General features: G+C 42.9%; 1 protein-coding gene across 3 annotated transcripts in view; it reads right to left on the reverse strand.

Annotated features, from left to right (window-relative positions):
- The window catches only part of Hnrnpul1 (heterogeneous nuclear ribonucleoprotein U like 1), a 32,570-nt gene that overhangs the window by 16,370 nt on the left and 1,966 nt on the right, over window positions 1–14,234 (reverse strand). For 2 of the 3 annotated variants that reach the window (XM_027920634.2, XM_071604168.1), the window contains exons 2-7: window positions 12,131–12,256; window positions 10,001–10,157; window positions 8,146–8,219; window positions 6,379–6,518; window positions 4,011–4,110; window positions 2,114–2,226 (exon numbers count right to left, since the gene is read on the reverse strand). In XM_027920634.2, the coding sequence (XP_027776435.2) occupies window positions 2,114–2,226; window positions 4,011–4,110; window positions 6,379–6,518; window positions 8,146–8,219; window positions 10,001–10,157; window positions 12,131–12,256 (710 nt within the window). The remainder of the gene's footprint in view (window positions 1–2,113; window positions 2,227–4,010; window positions 4,111–6,378; window positions 6,519–8,145; window positions 8,220–10,000; window positions 10,158–12,130; window positions 12,257–14,234) is intronic. The other variant, XM_027920636.3, reaches the window with a different exon arrangement.

A 14,234-nucleotide genomic window follows, 5' to 3' on the forward strand; every position in this document is an offset into this window, starting at 1 on the left:
GCAAAACTAACCAAACTTCACTAAGGGGGAACTAGGCTACATCAATTATGGCCCAGACAAATGACAAATAAAGACAATATTAAAAAACAGAAGCCCTTTAGGTAGCATTATAAAAAGATCTCTAAGATACATAGTTAAGCAAAAAAGATTCAGAATAGCATGTATGATATGCTACATTTTATGTGAAGAAGAAAATAATCATCTTTCTTATAATTGGATATAGAAACCCTTGAGAATGAGTGGGTTCACACATTTGGGAGAGGATATGTTAAAAAATGGGTGGATGAGGCCTATATACCTTCTTTTTGGTACCAGGGATTGAACCCAGAGGCACTCAGTCACTGAGCCACATCTCCAGTCCCTTTTATTTTGAGGCAGGGTCTTATTAAATTGCTTAGGGACTTGCTAAGTTGGTAAGGCTGGCTTTGAACTTGCAACGATCCTCCTGCCTCAGCCTTGTGAACTGCCACTGGGGTTACAGGTGCACGCCACCGCACTAGACCACATTTTTTTTTTAATGTTTTTAGTTATACATGGGCACAATATCTTTGTTTATTTATTTTTATGTGGTGCTGAGGATCGAACCTGGGTCTCATACACATGAGGTGAGTGCTCTACCACTGAGTCACAACCCCAGCCTCCAAAAACGTTTTTAATATAACTAGCTCTATATCATCTGTGTAGACAAAGAAAGATGGCCAGGATTTGCTGTTAAATGGGGAAAAACACAAGGTTTACAATGCTTTGTAGAGAGTATAAACCTGGTCAATTTTGGTTAAAAAAAAAAAAAAAGTTTTATTGAAAAGGGCATGAAATATACAGAAAGGCTGAGAAACTGTTTCAGATTAGAGAAATAGCAATAGAATGCATACATAATCCTGGACCAGATCCTTTTTTTTTTTTTTGGTGGTGCTGGGTCTGAACCTAGGGCCTTGTGCATGCGAGGCAAGCACTCTACCAACTGAGCTATATCCCCAGCCCTCTGGACCAGATCCTAAACCAGAAAGCAAACTGCACTTAAGAATCTGTTAGAACAACTGATAAAATTTAAACATGGGCCGTGGATTAGATTATATCAATGTATAATTGATAGCTACAATGTGGTTAAGATAATAGCTTTATTCTTGAGAAATACACACTGAAATATTAAGGAAAAAAATATGATGTATGCAATCTACTTTCAAATGGGCAAACACAAATCTCACACACATACCCAAACCCCATGTACACACATAAAAATGGTAAAACAAATGTGGTAAACTGTCAGAATCTGGATAAGGACCTCTAAGAATTCTTTATTCTTGTTTCGCTAAGTTAAAATTATTTCAAATTCAAAAAAGTAAAAAAAAAAAAAAAAAATATTGTATAGTATGATGAGTGGGGAGAGCAAAATACCAAAAGGAACCATCCAAAGTAATAGTCATTTCCTTGGGGACCTCATAGTACATTTTACAAACTGCTTATAAATCCTAAAACTTAATTATATCAAGGAGTATTTACTGAGCACTTATGTGCCAGACATCACTGTATTTTTAATGGGTTAAATTAAATTAGAAGGGAACAGGTCGAGGAAGCCTGGCCCTAGAGTCAACAACCACGTCCCATAACAGTGATGGCTGGTCACTACTATCCAGGATCGCCTCAGGCAGCAGCTCAGACACCTTCTATCGTGTTGTCTTTTGCACCTGCCTCTCCTCTTGCAGAAGTGAACACACTATAGGAAGTCAACTCAACTAATGTGAAGGGAGAAAGAGAGAGGTTTTGAAGGTGCCAGTGAGGGACAAGAGCCAATACCATTTACTTCAAGAGCACATAAGCTATTTCCTAGCAAAGGTCCAGTTGGAAAACATCACACTGGTATCTAGGAACAGAGGAAGACTGTACTCGGCAAACGTTCTTTGGGGGGCAATCTGACAGCTTTGCACAAAAGATCAGGGGGAGAGAATAGCAGAATTTCACACAAAATAATATAATTATTTTAGTCTTAAAGAAAGACAAAGAGATATGACAAAAGTGGCTGGATATATGGTGGAAAATGAAGAGAGGTGTCCCAAAAAAGTAGTCTGCAGACCAACATCTGGTTCTGCCAACTTCCACAGCTGCTAACACTCACCGCAAAGCAGCCAATCACATCATTTTCTGCAAACTTGTCTCCATAGTTTTCAAACCGGCTATTAGTGGACTTCTTCCCTGTGCCTCCATAGCCATAGGAGAAAGGCTCTTCGCCTGATGGAAGAAACAGGCACGGTCACATTAAACCTGCAGTGGTCATAAGAGGCTGCATAGCCGCCACATACTTTAAAGACAAAAATTATTTCCTTAACTAGTTTTATTAATCAGATGCCCCCTTTTGTAGAGAGGCGGAGGGTAAATAGGTTGAAAGGAAGCCTTTTACTATGCAGAAATCCCAAGGCCTAGACGGCTTTTGGTTGTGTTAAATCTGGAGGTAGGGGCTGAACTGAACTGCTATGCAGAGAAAGGGAAAATATGGAAGAATAGGAGTTTCTGGGATGGAGGAGGCTTTGTGCTTCAATGTCATCATTACCTGTGACATCTGATATTGTCACATTCACTGATGTCATTGTTTTGGGGCCACTATGCTTTTGGTAGAAATCAGACGATGGCTTTTGCTTCTGAAAGACAATGAGGACTAAACCCTGGGAAAAGTACTAGATTTGATTTCAACAGGCTACAAAACTGGGTGCTTGAAGGGGTCTGATCGAGATCCCAAACGCTTTGTAGACACCTGGGTTCTACAGTTCCTTGGTCAGAGCATCCTAGCAGAATAGCAGGAGCTGACCAGCCAGAATTTTAGGTGTCGTTCTGCTATGAACTAGCTGTGTGACAACTTTGAAGTATTTTGAAAAACCTGTTGCAGTGAAACCAGGACCTCCAAAGTGACTGGGAATGTGTAGGGTCAGAGAGATATTAAAAATAGTAGTTTTTCAGTTGTGCCTCTGGACATATTACTTGAACTTATGGATTTTGTTTCCTCAACTGTCCACCACCCATATTTCAAAACTGAGACAAAATGAGAAGACTCATGATTCTTACATAAAACATTCTAATACATATCAAAATTAAAACTGTATTCTTTTTAACCTAACAACACTACTTTTTTTCTTTTCCTTTTTTTCCTATGGTCCTGAGGGTTGAACTAACCTATCTTCTTTTAAAGATTAGTTTTAAGTGTTTAGGCAATTATGCATAAGAACAGGAGCTCAAGTATTTAACAGCAAAACTTGCAATTAATTTAAAGGAGATTTATTAAATAAATACAACTATAGGGCTGGAGGTGGTGAAGTGTTTGCCCAGCATGTGTGAGGCCCTGTGTTCCTTCCCCAGCACTGGAAAACATAAAACCAAACACAAGTATAAAATGGAAAATTATGTAGTGGTCAAAAAGCCATGTTTCTTGAAAACTACATGCCCAAGAAACACAACAGTATTCATAGCATGACCTAATCTGAATATGCATAAAAAACAAAATAAATAAATGTTCAGAAGATTGTAATTAAAGGTTGCTGAGGTATGGTGTTCTATGAAAACTCAAAACCATTCAATGACCAGCCCCAGTACATCTCTGTCAACCAGCCCTGGCACCACCGTTCTCTGCTCCCCTTTTCACTCTGCTATTAGACTTAACAGAACACTCTCACAGAACTTGATGGGGCTTAAGAACTTATTTTCATCATGATTCGAGGACAAGGAGAGGATCATTTTTAAAGAGAAGAAACAGTTTTCTGAAGAGAATTCTGGATCTTCTCCTGAAAGATGAAGGTTAAGAATGAACTCGGTCTTCATGGAAGAATTATTCCACGAACCATGGTCCTTTCAGTTAAATCTGTCAAAAGGCAGGTGGTGACACATATCTACTTACTCTCCCTGTTCCTTTACAGGCTAATTAAGTTGGGAGTCCTACACTGAAATGAAAATCTCAGGACCCTCAAGAATCCAGAGGGAGGGCCAATCAACCTATTCTCAGAATTGCCAGGCTGATCTCTCCTTACCTAGCTGGGTGCTGCAAGAGTCCAGGGACCAGCCGATACGGACAACATGGGGGTCAGGCTCTGTAGAAGGAAGGTGCTTCACGGAGATTTCCTCATTGATCTGAGGGCAGAGGACAAGAAGGTTCAGGATTGATTTTCTGGAAGCTGGTGGGTTATGAAGCAATACAGGAGGAAAGTTTATCAGTCATTAAAAAATAGTGACAATTTTGAAGTATTGTGAATAAACTGCTGAAATGACTGGGAGCGTACAGGGTCAGAGAAATTTTAAATATAGTTATTTTTCAGTTTTAACACTTGCTATAGGGGACGTAACTATGAAAATATTTGGTAAAAGCTAGACATGGTGGAATTCTTCTGTAATCCCAGCTACTCAGGAGGCTAAAGGCAAGAGGATTACAAGTTCAAAGCTGGCCTGGACAACTTAGGCCGAAAATGTAGCTGAGCAGTATAAGCATTTACCTAGCATGTGCAAAGCCCTGGGTTCAATCCCTCAGCAAACCCCCCTCCCCGCAAAAGTCAGTGCGATGTCTCTGGAGGGCAATCTAGTTGGTACACGCCTATAATCTCAGCAGCTTGGAAGGAGGCTGAAGCAGGAGGATTGTGAGTTCAAAGCCAGCTTCAGCAACTTAGTGAGGCCCTAAGCAACTCAGTGGGACCCTGTCTCTAAATAAAATACAAAAGGGCTGGGGATGTGGCTCAATGGTTAAGTGCCCCTGAGTTCAATCCCCAGTACCAAAAAACAAACAAACAAACAATAAACCGTATAAGTGTTTGCAAGAACATTCTGTGCAACATTTTTATATACATTTATGAAAAAAAAAATATCAACACAGCACTGGTTACATTATGGTACAACCTCCCCTCAAAATTAAGATGTAGTAGTTCAAAAGAATGATGCATGGCTAATGTACAGGTGGAAAGAGTCCAAGAAACAGCACTAAGTTAAAGAACTAGGGGTTAAAAGACCACACCTTTTGACTTTTTACCTCTAAGTTATCAAGTTTTGACTGCTTACTTAACGTCCCTATCTACCTTAATGTTTTGTGGCCTTGGGAAAGTTATCATATTTTACTAACTTTCAGATACATATTTTTTACACTAATAAACAAACAAACAAACTGACTATACTTTTTTTTTACATTTTTTAATAAACTCCTTTTTTATTTATAAATGGACATCATATCTTTAATTAATTAACTTCTTTTTTATATGTTGCTAAGAATCAAACCCAGTGCCTCACACATGCCAGGCAAGTGCTCTACCACTGAGCCACAACCCCAGCCCCATATTTTTTACATTTTAAAATCTCTAAGGGTTGGGGTTGTGGCTCAGCGGAAGAGCGCTCGCCTAGCATGTGTGAGGCCCTGGGTTCAATCCTTAGCACCACATAAAAATAAATAAATAAAATAAAGGCAAAGTCTCTAAAATAACAATCTATCTTACAACTGATGTGATAAGAAAGCATTATATAGGACAGCATTATATAGGACAGTATATAGGACATATAAAAGACTGTGCCACTTACATTGATGGTATCCTACTCAATAAAATATAACCCTGTTTCGCTTCCACCTCCAAAAACTAGGGATAGAACAGTACCTATTTTGTGATAATACAACGAGGATTAATGGACATAATCTACAACATAAAGAGCCTGGCACCGTATCTTGTGCATGTAAAGTACTCTACAAATATCAGCTACCATAATTAAGTTCAGATGTACAAAGGATACACAAGAAACTGATAACACATAAATTACCTATGGGAAGTAGGACAGGGATTGAGACGACATGAGCCCAACTTCTACTTTTTTATCCTATACTCCTTTGTGTTTTCTGAACCTTGTTCAACATAAGCAATGTATTATTTTTGCGAACATGACAAGAAACTTTGAAGAGATGATGGCAGAATGTGGCCTGCTCTGGCAGCTCTTTTCCCTGATTTCTCTCTTACCTCACTTTAAAGTAACTGATACCTGAGTCTGTTATTTCTAGATCACTCTTCTTCCAAAGAACTCCTTTCCTCAGTTCTACAGACACAGCCAAACTAGACTGGTTGGCTGTACAATACCTGGAACAAATCCTACACCAAGTAAAAGTCTGTGTGATGAAGCAATGTATAGGGCTAGGGATATAGCTTAGTTACAAATACAAGGCCCTGGATTCAATACCCAGCACCACACACACAAAAAAGAAGCAATGTATGTATGGTTGGCCTGTTTTCTGATCTGGTAGTTAGCATACTTTTGTTTGGCACAGTTTATGCTCAATCTTCTACAGTCATGGATCTAGTAAATGTGGCTGGTGACAGGTTATTCCATCAGATGGTTCTACTTCCTGTCCTTATTCCTTCTGTTGCTCCCACTCACCTTCATCTCGAAACATACACGACCCCTTCTGACCCCATAGCTGGCACGGGCTCCTGACCACAGGTATGCAAAGCCCTCAATAGTAAGTGGATAACCACTACTCCGGTCTCGGGCCACCTTGAAATGCAGGTCGCAGTTATCTGTGGAGGAAAAAGCCCACCATCAGCTGATGTCTTAAAAATCCCAGGAGAGGGCTGGGGCTATAGCTCAGTTGGTAGAGTGCTTGCCTTGCATGCACAAAGCTCTGGGTTCGATCTCCAACACCACACACACACACACACACACACACACACACACACTTCTCAGGAGAGCCAGAGAGGCAGGGGGAAGTTCCGAAACAGTGTTAACACCAGCTAACACATTGTGAGAGAGGGTTCAAGAGGAAGGGGCATACCCTCTAGCTACTCCCCCTTTGAAAAGAAAGGGTCAGCAAACTGGCCTATGCTACCCCACATAGGAACTGGGGTTCTTCATCTGGTGGGGATTCAAGGGTTGGGCTTTTGGAGGACCCTTAGAAACTAGAGAAATCTTTCGATGGGGATAGATATTTGCTAGGGAGAGGGTCCACATCCTTACCAGTTTCAAATTTAGACTTTAGAATACAAAAAGGCTAATCACTGACACATACACTCCAACCACGTCCCTGTGCTAACTCTACTTCTTTTGGAGTCAGAATTCTGTTGCCAACAGTTGTACAAGATTCTGACCCTGATCCACACCTGCCATCCAAGCACCAACAGCCAGCTGCGCTGCAGGCTTCTGCCTTCTTTCTCCTGCTGTAGCACTGACTCTTCCCACTCTTCAAGGAGCCAGTCGTGCCTCCAAGAAAGTCTTTCCTAACCATCTCTTTCATGAGGTGCTCTCCTTTCTCCAAAGGCTGAGTGCCAATGTCTATATATTTGGCATTTGAGCAGATGCTAACTCATAGACCACAACCACTCAATAGTCAAAAATGTTTACCTTTTTCTACTGTCATGTATAACTTAGAACAACAACAAAAGTTTACCTTTACTCTGGGAAGATTTGTTTTTAAGAGCCTGTGACAGAAGAAACTTACGACACACCTCTTATCAAAGCACACAGCCAGTGCTCTATAAACACTAGTACATAAAGAAACAAGAACAAACAACTAACCTTTTGCTCTGTTCATAAGTGTGCTATTCTTAGACCCGGACAGACTTTTGGGTACAAAAGTCCTTTGGGCTCCACCATTCAGATTATCTTAGGTCTGAGACCTCCATAATTGTTCCTCCAAGTGTTTAGATGCACAGTCAAGGGGAAAACCACTTATGCAGTGGAAAGAAAACAACTGGAGGATAGAGAGCAGGGCAGGTCAGCTTAGTGCCTCAGAAGACAAAGTGGCATTGATTTCACCAGGAACATGAGCAGCTGATGGAAACTAGGAACTGGTCATCAAAGAGTTAAGTTTCCCCAGCAGCTCTCAGATTCTTTCCCTGATTAAATGACAACCCCTTGTGTGTACAGGGTGGGTCTGGGTTTCTAAAATCCTCTTGGATCCGTTCTCTGAGGAGATTATTCTTCCCTGCAGAGAAGTTGGAGAAGTAGAATGATTTGCTTGAGGGTCCCCAAAGCTGAGAGTAGTTGGGAGTGTAGGTCTTCTGTCTCCACAAGTGTCCTGACTCCAGAGCTATGCTGGAGCTCCCATCTGGACTAATAATGCCAGACAGGGATTCTGGAGAAGATCAAGCTAATAACTTTCCAATATTAACTGGAAGACAGCATCAAGTGGGCACTCTGAGGACTCACATGTGTCGATGGCAACAAGGGTATCATCAAAGTCATCTTCATCTTCTTCAGCAGGAGGCTGAGGAGAACGACCCCTGTGTTGGAAAGAGGGTTAAGTTATGCAATAGTGTGAGAAGCACTGAGGAAGGGAAATAAAGGTTCTGCTGGAATTTACATGTGGCCTCCAACTGCTTCCTGCTTCTTAGTTTCTTCCCAGAGTTTAGCAAAAGAAGTCTGGAACCCTACATACTTGTAGTGAAAGCAATGGCTGTTAACTCCTTAGATGGGGCCAGGGATAAATGCTGTGCTCTGCTAGGGAAAGGCATCAGGACCATCTAGGGGGCTTTGTCACAGACCTTTTCTCACACCCCAAGATTCTGATGCATGCCCATGCCCTGGGAGGCTACAGTATTCCAAGGGTGCTGGGCCACGAAAGGCAATGGCAAGAGCCTGGATAAACCCCAGTAATTATAATCTATCTATATCTATCTATCTCTATCTATCTATATCTTCTTAAAACCCTGTCTCTGAGAGGATTTAAAATGACCTATTTTTTTCCCAGTTTCTTTTTGTCTTTAAGTGTCCTAAATTATGAATAAGATATCTTCCTACCAAAACACTAAAAAAGGGACTCAGCATACTGCTGGCTCCTGCTGTATGGAATAAGAAAGAAGGGTAGAAAGTGGGGGTCTAATTCCCAGCATCATGCCTGGACATCTGGTTCGTAATGTGTGCAGATCAGGCAGTCCCTGCCCCTCTGGCTGCAGGCTTCCCTCTGGTGGAGGCCCCTCCTAGCCCTGCCAGTCCTGGGCTAACATGAAGCCTGGCACAAAGCTGAACTCATGACATGTTAAGTCCATCCTGGGAAGTCTTCCTGCTACTCCTGGGTCAGAGCAAGGATCCTCCTCTGTTCTCCATCAGCAGATGGCTCCTGCTTTGTGGGAGGCAGTGGAGGAAACCCACTGAGGTGCGTTCCATTCCCTAACTTTAATCATAGCCTGTGAGACCCTGGCTTTTTCTTCTATTTTCTATGGTGCTAGGGATGAAATCCAGGGCCTTGTGCATGCGAGGGAGGCAAGCACTCTTACACTGAGCTATACCCCAGCCCCCAAGCCCTTTCTTAAAAGAGAGTAACAAGCTAATTAGACAGTGGACCTCACCAGGTAGGAAATAAAATGTGTCACTTGAACAGTCCAGACGATCAGAGGAGTGGTTACTCCTAGTTTCCATGATTAGAAAAGGCTTCAGACAGGAGCTGAAGGAGGGAAGGGAGGGAGGGGTAGGACAGGGCCTGGAGGGAAAGGAGGGGGAGGGCTTGTCAGGAAAGGGAAAAGGGAAATGGCCAGAGCAGAGGCCACTCCCTCTTATAAGCTCCTGAAACTCACCCACATCCTGACTACTATCTCTGTCCCTACATTTGGACAACAGAAAGAAAAGCCCACTGTTCAAATCACCTCTATGTGCCCAGTGTCCAGTGCAAGGGTGGTATCTCACAAAAGCACTGGGAGTGCTGACTGGGTAGACAGAAGGAGCGGGTGTGTTTGGGAGTAGGGGTGAGAAAGAGATCTTCCAACCCAGGGACATGTAGCAGCCAGTAAGAATGGAACACTGCAGAACTGCGTGGGCAGTAAGATGGACTTAAATGAGGCAGGCTGGCACCTCACATGTGAAAATATAAGGTGTTTAGAATTTACTCTGCAGATCATAAGCAGGGAGGAAAAGGGGGAAGGAACAAAAACTTAGGAAAGCCATGTGGCAGTGAGTGCAGGAAGGGGTACAAGGACAGGGAGAGCTCTGTTCAACCTCTCTCAGTGAGCTTGAGCTAAGGGCATGGAGAACTACCAGAATGAAGGTGACTAGTGCCTCCTATACCCACCTCCTATCCTCTCGGTGCTCGAAATATCCACGTCCCCGGTTTTCTTCATAAGGCCTCTTTCGACTTTGAAATTGCTGCCTGTCTGGCTTGAGTTGAGAAGCTTCGGGCGGCAGGAAGCTGGGGGGTGCTTCTTGCTTCATCTCTGTCTTCACTTCTACTGTCAGGACAAATCCACATGGTACAAAATCACTCAGAAACTCCTTAGTTACCACTTCTTGGGTCCCCTTTACCAAGAGATGTTGGCAGGTTCCTGACTGCAGTGGCCCAGAGAACTTGCTGAGACAAAGTCAAAGAGACTGTGCTAGAGAAAAGGATCAGGATGCAGGGAGGTTCCCTAGCAAGCTGTACATGGCAGTTGATGGAATGACAGATGTCAGAGAGCTCTCAGGCTTTATGGGGCAGTAGAGGAACTCCAGCAGTAAATTAGAACAAGCTCTCTAAGGTCCTACCTAAAGGTACAACAGTTGTCTTTGGCTAATTTGCCAAAGGCCCACAAAAGTAGGTAATGACTTTGGCCTACCCTGAGTAGAAGGTAGCCCTAGAAGACTAAGATCCTTTTGAACACTGAGAGGCTAGACCCTATATTCTCCAATTTCTCCTCCCAAAGACCTCTCTACCTCAGTCCTTACCAAGATTCTTCAGTCTGACAAGGGAGGGAAAAAGTGAATTCAACAGAGGATTATGGTCCTGTAGTAAACTTGACTGGCTTTAGTCACCTTCCTACATACCCCAGAATCATTCTAGAAAGAAGGGTCTGCAATTTAGCCCTCCCATAAGTTAAATAACCTAATTAAGTCATAAGATAAATAGGAAGTCAAGATAGGAGAACATTTTATGGACCAAGAAAAAGTCCCAGTCTTAGACTCCAAGAATTGATGGCTACACAAGAGTAAACCATGGTTCAGCCTCAACTCATACCTCCCCCAGCACCTGTCTCTGCTGCTGTGGCTGGCTCACTCTACTTACTTCAGCACTTAATCCAAGACTAACTTGGCTCACTCCTTAGCTTTGACATGGGGACCAAATCTCTCAAAGAAGGTTCCTGATTCTCCAGGGCAAGGATGGTGCTTGGTTATCTTAAAGATAGCCTCTAAGGCTCCCAGTAGGGGCTGGACTCAGAGGAGACCCTTGACAAATGTCTGCTGATAACAGCACAAAAAATATTCTCCTTGGGTCAATGATCCCACAGGTCTCACAGAGCCTGACACAAATATGCAATTTAACCTACATTCATTATGTCCTGAGCCACATGCAAGAACCATCTGGGGAATTCATTCTGTGGATGAACCAGAATGGAATTAGACAGATCAACTAGATTCACTAAGAAAAGACACGGGGGGCACAACACTGAGAAAGGAACACAAGTCTGTCATTGCTTCACAGTGGGACCCTGCTTTCTAAATAGTAAGACCTACATGGTGAAGAAAGCTACTTATTTACCAAGAGCACTGATCTGGAAGTCAGTTTCCTGGATTCTAATCACAATCCTACCATTACACAAGCCACTTTCCCAACCTAGAGTTACATTATGTTTCCCAAAGCAGCATTATGGAAAACTGCTCGGCACAGATCTGTTTCCATGTTTGGGAAATTCCAAGTTTAAACAACGTGACACTGGGTTTATTCAATTTTGGACTTCTCAGGGCCTTTAATGTTCTAATGAGCACAGTGAATCTCCAATAGGTGGTATAGCTATGTTGTAATTTGCAGATGCACGTGGCTAAAGAACATTGTCCCAAAGAGCCCCTAATAATATCTCCTAGAATAATGTTCTTCAAAACATGGAAAATACTGGACTAGATTTAGAAGGCCTGGCTTCTACATTCTAAGATTCTAAGTAAGACTCAAGTATTAGCTTCCAGATCTAAACCCTTTAAACATTGATATTAACACCTGAAAACATACCATGAAGACTCCACTCTCCTAACACTTAGAAGCAGGATTGAGTTCTTTCCTTCAAAACCAAACCAAACAAAAACAAAAGCAAAAAATAATACCTTGTCATAGCAACAAAGGTAAGGCACCTGGGGGAAGAGGCAAAGCCTCTCTGGGAAGAAAGACTCCATGCAGAGGAAGGGCCACAAGTAGATTCTGTTTCTGTGAAAGGAGTAAGTACATGAGCTTTCCTACCTGGCCGATAGGCCTGCTGTAGTGGCTCCATGTCTAGAGGTCTCCTCTCATAGCCCGACTCATTTTCTTGCTTGATGACTTGGGTCTCGTAGAATTGGTTCTGCCTGGTAATATTGTCCATGACATCTTAAGTCGATGACAATAACAAACAAACAAACAAACAAAAACAATAGTTAGATGGGTGCTTTTTAGAGGACCCTGGATTAGAGATGGCTTCTTTTATGCTACATGACATCATCCCCACTGGAGCCAATCATCTGCCAGAAGGTTAAGTATGATAACACCTTCAAAATGAAAAGCAATCTGGACAAGCAGTGGCCCCAACTGCCCGACGGTATGCCTTCCTGCCTCTTAAAAGGCTATAAGTCCACCTGTGACTAGAAACCCAAAATATACAACTAACTGAATGAAACATAACTGTTCCAGCTGAAATAAGGAGATGGTGGGATCAGAGAACTAAGTCCCCACTCTAGCATAGGGGGCAACTCCACAGACACCTGGCACTCCATGGAATACAATTAACAACCAGCAGCCTAGCTGCTAAGATGGTTTAATATAATGCTTGGGGAATTCCCTTCAGTCCAGCCTCATTCACTATTCTCACCCGCCCAGCCAACCCTGTTCAAGAATGTCTTCCATGCTGCAATAGTGGCAAAGTTAAATGCTAACCATCTCAGTTGGAGGGAAATGGGGAAGGAATCACAGCAATGGTCTTCAGGCTCACTGGCAAAGTCCTAAACAGCTGGCATTTGGTTAGCAGGGTTTTGGAAAGGTGTCTTATGTGTGCAGCTCCGCTGAAGAGTGGTAAGAAAGTCACTATTTTATTCATGAAGTGCATACTACACACCAGATTGTGGAACAGAGTTAAAGACAAATCTGTTCCTCTGAAGCCTTGAGTTTAGGGAGACAGCCACACGTTAAACAAATACTTGTACAAAACCATTTCATTTTGATTGTGTTCGGGGTGATAAGTACCAGGAGAAAGGGACCTGGAAAGAAAGAGATAGACCCAGACTCCAAGGATTCACAGGCGATGACTCAGTGATGAGAAAGGAGAACATTCCTGGGGTTGGGATAACACATGTGAAAGTCTAGAGGAGGGACTCAAAGCAGAGTACCAAATGAGAAGCTCCCTCAAAGAGGAGAACCTGGTAGCCAAATCTAGAGAGGACTTTAGAAGCTCAGGAGAGGCAGCACATAGGTTTGCCACCCCAGGGGTGAACTGGCTGCTAGGAGCCTCCAGAGACCTGGGGAGTGGCTGTGCCAGCAGCAGTGAGGCAGAACCACAGGGAAGGAGAGACTATTCTGCCACTTGTTAACTGATTGGATCCTTTCTCAGAGGACAAATACATCTGGGCACAAACCAGGTGCAGCCCAAAGGGAGGAAAGTCACAAGTCACATGGTTTGCTACAGGTCTGTTTACCAAGGCTGAAGTAGGAGTGGAGGGGAGCCTCAAGAATTTTGTTATGAGGGTAGGGGGACAGAAAAAGAAACAGAATATCTCAACTGGAACATAGGGTCCTTTCAAACCATTCTACTTCTTCCAGGCTCTAAGTATAGTGTTCTTCACCCAACAAAGCCCCATTAGAGTCTCTTTCCCCAAGCATCTTTCCTGTGTCCACAGAGGCAGCCTCACCCATAGAAGCAATGATTCTGGGGTTCTTTTTCCACTCTCTAAAACATCTCCCTCCTAGTAACAGGCAGGTCCAATGTGAAGTCCATCATACAAGTGATCTTGCTCTTAACTATCCTGGGGGACACTGTTATTATCCTCATTTTACATAAAAGAAAACCAGGCTCACAGGGGTAAAGTGACTTCCCTAGTCTTGGAGCCAGATTTGAAATAAAGTTCGAATCTAGAGTTTGTGCTCTAAAGCACACAACTTGCTCTCCTTTCAAAGACCCTTCTGGACAACAGCCAAGCCAGGACTGCCCTCTAGGCACTTCTGGGCATTCCTGCCAGGGTCCCTTCAGCTCTAGGCACACATGCTGGCCACTCCTTTCTCCTTCATAGGTCTGTGCCATAGAATTCAGTCTTCCCAGCATAAGGGTCCTAGAAAAATTCTTAGGCCATTTTATCCCAAATCTGCACTCAGAGCCTCC

The sequence above is a fragment of the Marmota flaviventris genome, chromosome 18, assembly GCF_047511675.1.
Source record: "Marmota flaviventris isolate mMarFla1 chromosome 18, mMarFla1.hap1, whole genome shotgun sequence".
In the NCBI taxonomy this organism is placed as follows: Eukaryota; Metazoa; Chordata; class Mammalia; order Rodentia; family Sciuridae; genus Marmota; species Marmota flaviventris.